The sequence below is a fragment of the Lactuca saligna genome, chromosome 8 (assembly GCF_052625555.1).
Source record: "Lactuca saligna cultivar CGN05327 chromosome 8, ASM5262555v1, whole genome shotgun sequence".
NCBI lineage: Eukaryota > Viridiplantae > Streptophyta > Magnoliopsida > Asterales > Asteraceae > Lactuca > Lactuca saligna.
This window is the reverse complement of record NC_136424.1, coordinates 102,150,829-102,159,932: the sequence shown is the minus strand read 5'-3', so window position 1 is coordinate 102,159,932 and position 9,104 is coordinate 102,150,829. Positions and strand designations below refer to the sequence as shown.

The following is a 9,104-nucleotide window of genomic DNA, read 5'->3' as shown; positions in this document are numbered from 1 at the left end:
TATCCATCTAAACATCAATGTGACTCATGTCTGAAGGTTTGGGACTTGGACTTAATGTATTAAGTTGAAAAAGAAGCATTTTTGGTCCTATTTGATGCTTAAAGGCTAGATCTTGGTGGTTTGGACCACTTTAATAGATAAAGTTGGAAACTTAATCCATTATGGATCTTTTAGGATCCATAAAAATGTAATCTTGATCCTTTTATACCTTTCATGAGAGTATCATGATGTCTAAATGGATTGATAAGTTAAGGTTTTAGCTTTTGGACCTTTTCTAGACATGGAAAGTCATAAAGGTGGAAACTTTATGACTTAGAATGATGTTGTGGGACTAGATCTAAGTGTTGGATGAAAGGACTTAAGAGATTAAGAACTTAATGGAAGAATGTCATTTGGAATGGTACGTTGGGCGTACCTTCAAGTATGTTGGGCGTACTCGTATGGGTCCTGATTATGGTAGGTAAGTACGCCATGCATACGAGCTGAGTATGTTTGGCGTACTCAGCCTGAAGTTTAACTTGTTGACTTTGACTTACATTGACCGTTGACTTTTGAACAAGTTTGACCTTGGACTAAACTTGAGGGTTTTAGCCTATTAACTAAGATTTTATCTGGTTCTGGTATTGATAGCTTGGGAATTCGGTGCGGCAGCACCTAGGGATTCTTCAAGGAAACTTCTGCAATCGAGGCGAGTCTCCTCACTGTTTGTATTGGTCGAAGGCACCAATACCGACCTATTTGGTTTATGTATTGTAGGAAGACCCAGGGTTAACCCTAGGCATTATGTATGAATAACCAAGTGGCGGCTCATGACACATTATATGTTATTGTGTAATTTAGGAAGATTGGGGGTTAGCCCTAAGCATTATGAACGAAAGACCAGGATGTGATTCCTGGCACATTGTATGCTAATTGGCTATGTAGAGTAGTATGTATGCTAGTTGTCTTTGTGATGCTTGCATGGAAGACTAGGAGGTAGCTCTTGGCACTTGTCTGTAAGACCCAGGGGTGGCCCCCCTGGCTTGGCAAGTAAGACCACGAGGCGGACCGTGACATAATGACAAGACTATGTGCGGCACATAGCACCTTTATTGATTATGACATATGTACGGCAAACGGTTATGTATGGCATGTATGGTTCAATTGATATGTATGGTGTGTGGTATTTGGGAAACTCACTAAACTTGGTGTTTATGATTTTTAGTTTTGGTTTCAGGTACCTCTTGCTTTCAAATAAGGGAGCTCGGGAAAATCGTAGTGCATACAACAATGTTTTCCACACACCACATTATGTGATTTTTGGGAATGAACTATGATAAATGTTTTCTTTGAAATGCTTTTCAATGTGTGGGCCAAGTTACAAATGTGTTTTAGTTATATTAAAAATTAAATTTTTGATCATGAATTTTGGAATGTTACACTCTTCCCCCTGTAGCACAATAAACTTTATAATTAGACATTGGATATAAACATGACCCCCAAGGTCCAAACCCTGATTCATAGCATAAGGCAAATGTTCCCTAATCTTTGCCCTATTAGGCCTCCTCCTCCTAAGGCCCAACTTTCAAAATAAAATGTTCAAGTCCAACCAATAAATCTTACGCCTAGGCTTTGTGGCCTTAGTCCACAGGTGGGCTTGAGGCCCAACAATTCCAAGCCCAAAATCCTAAGGCCCCAAAACCACCTTTGACCCACTGCATGCATTCGCACAGCGTACTTGGCGCGTATGCCCAACATACGCTGACCTTGACCATATACAGGAGGTTTACCCAGTATGTGCAACATACCAAGGGTATGCCCAGCATACTAGCTAGCTATATATCAAAATGCTACAACAGAACACAAAATTAACAGATTTAGATAAAAAAAAATTGATATATATTAAGTAAACGAGTTAACACTAAAGGTAAATCGATTGGGTTATGATAAAGACTCTCTAGTTGAACTAATTTCCAATAAATCAACTCATGTGTATCATGTTCCTCATTCTTTGGTGTTTGAGATTTTATTAAAAAACAATTTATTCATTTATTGGTTTTTAGAAAAATTAATAAGTCAAAAAATTGTTTGAAAACATTAAAAAAAAAGTTTTAAAATAACATTTCTTCAAACTTTTAAAAAAGAAATTCCAATAAGTTATGAATCATAACTTTTCAAATCTCAATCATAACTTTTCAAATCTCAAATGCTTGTGAAATCAAATTTTTTCAAAACATATATAAATTAGGACAACCGCTTTTTAAAAAACAAGTCATTTGATTTATTAATATTAAAAAACCTAATCCAAACATTTAAAAATATAATTTCTTTCTCGTCCCCAGAAATAAACAAGTCACATTTTGTCTAAAATAGCTTTGGGTTCAAAAAATAAATCCCAAAATCCCCTCAGCTTCACCGATTTTCTGCCATCGTCGTCCCTTCCGGTTCACGCTTCATAGATCGATTCCCCAAATGAAACCAGAAGAAGGTAGAAGTATAAATAAGAGTTGAACTTGATTGTCTTTATTTTTCTCTCGGATTCACGTTTCAGGGAGATGAAGTAGAGATATGAAGGCGATAGCGGTGGTTGTCTTGGCTCGTCTTCTTTCTTGAACGTGAAAGATACAATTTTTATGTACGTTTTGGTTCAGTTTGTTTGTCTGCGTCATGATTTGATGCGGATGTTTAATCCGGTTCTCTTTACATATATGAAGAGCATAAGTTTCCATTCATATGAACCCAAAGTCTACATTTTTAAGCATCTAGTTGATAAATTAGTCCCATGTTCTTCTGTTTTATCGGCCTCATTTCTAATATCTATCAAATAATTTGGTTTTTAGTTGCTCTAACTATCCACTCACATGTAATTTGTAACTACAAGATATTAACAAATTAGGACATAATCATTACAGTAATACTGTTTTAATTGTCTAAATTATAATCAAACAGAATTATAAACCCTAATTTCAGAGAGGCGATAAAGAAAATCAAACGAACTGAGGATTTGAGAGGCGGAAATTGCAAAATCAGAAAAAAAAATAAAAATAAAATAAAAAAAGAGCTGCTAACAAGATCAAACTGACATTGATTGGGAATCTCAATTACACAGATATATGAACAATTTTAACAAACCAACAAACAGATCTGTGAAACAATAATTCCAATTACACCTAATTCCAGAAGCCCTAAATCTTACCTACCCTCCAAAACCATACAGAGTACGGCCTTGTCGCTTCAATGCATAAACCACGTCCATAGCAGTCACAGTTTTCCGGCGAGCATGCTCGGTATAGGTTACTGCATCACGAATAACGTTCTCGAGAAAGATCTTGAGGACACCTCGTGTCTCCTCGTATATGAGACCGCTGATACGCTTAACACCCCCTCGCCTGGCCAAACGACGGATCGCCGGCTTCGTGATTCCCTGGATGTTGTCACGGAGGACTTTCCTGTGTCGCTTGGCTCCTCCCTTTCCAAGTCCCTTGCCTCCCTTTCCTCTTCCTGACATCTCTTTGTACGGAATGAATACTCTGGAATTGGTTTTGATTTCTGTGTGTTTTCTAATTCTGAACACGGGGATTTGATTATATAGTGGTGGTTGATTTTGTGTTTCTGATGGGTGCGTTGACAGCCGTTGGATTCGATGAGATTGGTGGATGAATTGCCGTACGATTGCGATCCGTGTGATGAGTAGTGAAGGATTTTCATTGGGTAATTTCAAGCTGAAGGATAGGTCTTTTTAAGGGTTGAATGAACAAACAAAATCCAATCGTATATTCACCTCTATAATTCTATATCACTGTATGGATAGCTTAAAACTACGTTGGAATAAATTTTAATTTATTTTACTTGTATTATCGATGCACCTGAATCTTGTGAATATAATGGACTTGAATCTTGGCCCTCACCTCCTGTGTCGCATTGTTTCTCTTTATTAACATGTATCTCATTATCATATATCATCAATATCATATCAATCTATAAACATAACTCATTACAAGCACACGGATAATATGATAATATGAAGTAGCCATCTTTAACTCATTCATTTTGTTTTAAGTTTTAGGCCATAACGCATTATGTGACCCAAATTTCACTTAAACCTCGTTCTAATACCAATTTGTAACATCCAGCGAAAATAAAGTATGCTATAATTTTTTTTTTAATATGTACTTCATATAGGCCTGGCAATCGTGTCGTGTTCGGGTTGGCGTGTCGCGGGTTGGCGGGTCAAAATATGTCAACCCAAACACGACCCATTTAAATATACAGGTCACGGGTTGGCGGGTCACGTGTTGTCGGGTTTTGAACATAAACTTATATATGACCCGCCAACCCATTTATTTATATGGGGTTCATAGGTTGGCTGGTTTGTGGGTCAAATTTGGGTTCGTGGGTCCGAATTTTAGACATTTAAGTCTTAAACATCCAAATAAAAATTATAAACATTCATAGAAACGTGTTACAGACTTAGCCTTATAGGTTACGACTTACGACCTTAGACCATTCACCACGACTCAAAATGTCAAAACAGTCAAATTGTCTATGAATCAATGGTATATATTATATAATACTTATTAAATATTCATACTTGATACATAAATACATTTAAAATAAAATAATTTTTTTATTAAGAATATAAACGGGTTGGCGGGTCAACCCGTTTATTTTTTGAGAAACCTATATATGACCCGTTTAATAAACAGGTTGGCGGGTTGACGGGTTAGCGGGTTGGCGGGTTGAAAAACTCAACCCAAACCCATTTATTTTGTGTCGTGTCGCGGGTCGTGTCGCGTGTCGTGTCGAGAATTATCAGCCCTAACTTCATACAAGCCATCATACAAGTTGTTATAAATTACATCAAAAGATAGTTATACAAGATTGGGTTCAAGTCGGGTTTACAGTTTTATAAAACATTCCAAAGTTTAGTTATCAAAATAAACACACTATGGCTACTCCATTGAGCTCTTTCCATTATCCATGATGCTTGTACCTGCATTCATTAAGAACTATACAAAAGCAGGCTCAAGGCATAACGAGTAACTTTTTATTATATCTTTAATATATTATAATCACAAATTCATCTTTTGTATCAAAACAACTCATTTACCCCTCACGGGCATGATGCATATTTCTTAGGTATTCTTAATCAACTATGTTTACCAGTACCATCTCATATCACAACTCAGTTATCTCATCCAATCTCATCTTGTATATCATCCAGATTTCATCAAATCATCACAATTAAATTCTTATACATGATATCACCAAATCCAACTTGTAACATTCTAAAAAATTTCAAAAATTTTAAACTTTTAAAATCTACTCAAAAACATTATTATTTATAAGTTGTTTTCAAAATAAGTTCAACACCAGAAAAATCCCAAAGTCGTGAAATAAAACATGAGGAGGTGCACGATCATGCATTCGTCATCCCGTGATCCTCCAAAGTACATGAAACATAATCCAAAATTGTAAGCTCAAAGCTTAGTGAGTTTCCCCTAAAGTACCTACACAACACAAAACCAAGATACTATAGTAAACGACATGCATACAGAGCCTTCAATCTGAGTAGAACTTCCCACCGGCCTACAATCTATATGTTATGCTCATAGAACCTACAACATGATTGGTACTATGACATCCCCAAAATCACGGCCAGAAAGATCGGTTTCATTTATGTTTTTAAAATGATCTCATAGTAAATCATTTTGATTTAAAAGAGTTGCGGAATTTGTTCCCAAAACAAAATGTAATAAAATAATATTTACCAAAGCATTTCATAAAGAAACGTATTTTCATTATATAATCAAAACTCGGGATATCATGTTCCGATACATACCAAAAGCACAAACAACATATTACAAGTCATACAACAATTATATACATATGCATGCTTATAAACAAAATATATTGATGATTCATCCAACTTATGTCCTCACGCCACTACCTGTAATACAAATAAACTGAGTGGGTCAGGCTTGGGAGCCTGGTGAGCATATAGGGTTTTCAACCCACAATAAATAAGTATATTTAATTCAACAAACAACAATAACCCGATTATCCATTCTCGTTATCCTCATTTTACGTCTCTAAAACAACATCTATTATAAGGAACCTAATATAGGATTTTCATCAGGATGGACATTACTGCAAGGGGTTTCCTCATCAATAAATGTCCTAAAGGCAACCACGAGGGAGATAGAGTACACCGGTGAACATATCGTTCACAACACCTACAGGTTATGAGCATGCTAGCGTTCCACTGTACTGTCTAGAAAGAGTATGTGGTCGTCATTAACACACATTCTCACTAATTAAATCGCCTATAAGGTTATTATACACTTATTATTATTATTCTCATTTCTGTTAGAATTTTGACAGAATGTTTATTGAGTCATATTAATGTCATAATGAAAATGAGTGAAAAACGATGTGTGAGAACAAAAATAAATAATAATTACTGATAATGCATGAAAATGATGATATTTTTGTAAGGTTGAACATATTCGCATTGCTAAACAACTTATTCTCTTAGTAATTCTCATATAATAACATTGTTCACACATCCGCACAATAATTAGTTAGAATATTTGAATCTAGCTCTCTCTCTCTCTCTCACTCTCTCTCTCTCTCTCTCTATATATATATATATATATATATATATACACACACACACACACATATATATATATATCTATATATATATATATATTATATATATATATATATATATTGTAGCACCTAGTTCTTGGTATGTATTATATTATTAACATTTTTGCATTTTGGCCTTGGACTCGGCGAGTTGAAGGATCAACTCGCCGAGTAGAAGCGGGATGAGACGCGGGGTTTAAGCAGTGGACTCGACGAGTCGGGTCCCGGACTCGGCGAGTAGGCCCTGGACAAAAACCCTAACCCGAGGGTTTGCACCCTATTTAAACACCTTAACTCGGCCTCCTTCGTCCCATTTGCTCCCAAAAGACCCCCATAGAAAACCCTAGCTGTTATTGAAGCAATCTAAGGCATTTGGAGTGATTTTGGTGCTTTGTGCCCCAAGGAAGGAAGGAAAAGCTTGAAGGATCAGAAGGAGGCTAGAAGGATCTGATTTTGAGCATCATTTGCAGTCTACAGAAGGTATAGAGTCCATACCTTGTTTTTTCTTTTGATAGATCCCATTTTATGGAGTTTTAGGGCTTTTTCTAAGCCATTTTGGTCACCAACCATGATTACAAGCATGGTTAGGGGTTGATGCTTCAAATATAGGCCCTTAGAGGGGTTACAAGGCAGAAAGGAGTGGCTCTTGCACTCAAAGAAGGCCTCATGCACTGTAAGAGATTGTTTTAGGACCTTTTGAGCTCAAAGTCCCATGCAAGCACGTAAAGGTTGTAACTTTACGTGCTAGATCGATTGTAGAAGCATAGATCTATCTTTTGATCAAGGGTTGTACATCAGAAATCGAAGATTTAGTGAGAGGATGCGACCAACTCGACGAGTCCATTCTTGGACTCGGCGAGTCCAAGGTTTCTGTCCCATATTAGTTGAGGGTCATAAGGACCCAGTTGATTGTGGAAAGGTTTTAGGGGGGTCCCGGGGAGTGACCTAACGTTCTGGACTAAACCATTGTTCTGGAAGTTCATGGGACTCGGTGAGTCCAAGGCAAACTTCTTAAGAATGAAGATGAACTCGACGAGTTGTTCATACAACTCGGCGAGTCAAGGACAAGACCTGTGTATCAGTTGAAGATGAACTCGACGAGTTGTTCATACAACTCGGCGAATCGGATGAGGATTCAGTCGATGTTAATTTAGAAGGAAAACTCGTCGAGTCATCGCCTAACTCAACGAGTAGAGATGAGTATAAGGACAAATGGAAGGATAGGGACTCGGCGAGTTGGCGAGCCAACTTGGCGAGTCAAGTCAACTAGAAGTTGACTTTGACTTTGATTTGGTCGGGGGTAAAATGGTCATTTTACCCTAAGAACAATTAGCAGTGTATGACTAATTGTTTTGTGGGAATTATAGCCGAAGGATTTCCGGAGCAGCAGCGACAACAGTCAGAGTATTCCCGCACATATCAGCAGCTACTACGAGGTGAGTTACCTTCCAGTAGCGGTGGGTCTACGGCCACAATGTCGGCCCACCATTAGGAGTTGTATGATTAGATGATTATCTTTGTGATATCATTTAGGTTTGCTACTACCTGATATGTTATATGCTAGCATGATATGTTATATGTGATAGTAGTAGAGTTCGGTTGTTAGGACCGAAGGGTATGTCAGACACCCCATATATGTCTGATAATATGTGTTGATATGTTTATATGTCGGCATGATATGTTATATGTGATAGCGGTAGTAGGAGGGGAATAGTCCCCAAGTTCGGTTGTTAGGACCGAAGGGTAGTTCGGACACCCCATATATGTCTGATAGTATGTTTATGTTACTATGTATGTGATAGTAGCAGTAAGGGGTGGAATAGTCCCCGAGGGTCGGTTGTTAGGACCGACGGGTAGGTCAGCACCCCATAATGGCTTGACATGGGTAGGACGACACCCCAGAATGGCCGCATGGGTGGGACGACACCCCAGAATAGCCGCATGGGTAGGACAGCACCCTAAAATGGCTGCATGGGTAGGTCGGCACCCCAGAATGGCCGTACCGGGTAGGTCGGGCACCCCATAATTGTCCGGCAGTATGTATGCTATGTGATTGCATGGTATGTGGTACGATGGGGGAGCTCACTAAGCTTCGTGATTACAGTTTACAGTTTTGGTTTCAGGTACTTCTTCAGCCAATGGGAAGGAGCTGGCGCGGTAGCGACACATCATACACACGCTCTTTGTTTTCCGCATTATGAGTTCTTCTGAGATTTGTACTCTGACATTATTATGTTTTTACGATTCGGTTTTCAGATACGATACATGTTTTTATTAAATGATATGATCGGTTGATATTTTGATATAAATGTTGTGCAAATCACTTAATAAAAAATGATTTTTTTTGTCGTGAAAATTGGGTTGTTATATATATATATATATATATATATATATATATATATATATATATATATATATATATATATATATATATATATATATATATATATATATATATATATATAAACCCC

At 37.3% G+C, this 9,104-nt stretch overlaps 1 protein-coding gene across 1 annotated transcript; it reads right to left on the bottom strand.

Annotated features, from left to right (window-relative positions):
- Positions 1-3,041: 3,041 nt before the first annotated feature.
- Positions 3,042-3,551, bottom strand: LOC145013263 (histone H4). Its single transcript, XM_078972067.1, has one exon. It carries the CDS (start codon positions 3,485-3,487, stop codon positions 3,176-3,178), a length of 312 nt encoding a protein of 103 aa, XP_078828193.1. The 5' UTR covers positions 3,488-3,551; the 3' UTR covers positions 3,042-3,175.
- Between the last annotated feature and the right edge of the window lie 5,553 nt (positions 3,552-9,104).

Bases quoted from the DNA above. Each gene is read 5' to 3' on its own strand.
- LOC145013263 (XM_078972067.1), bottom strand. From the start codon at position 3,487: ATGTCAGGAAGAGGAAAGGGAGGCAAGGGACTTGGAAAGGGAGGAGCC.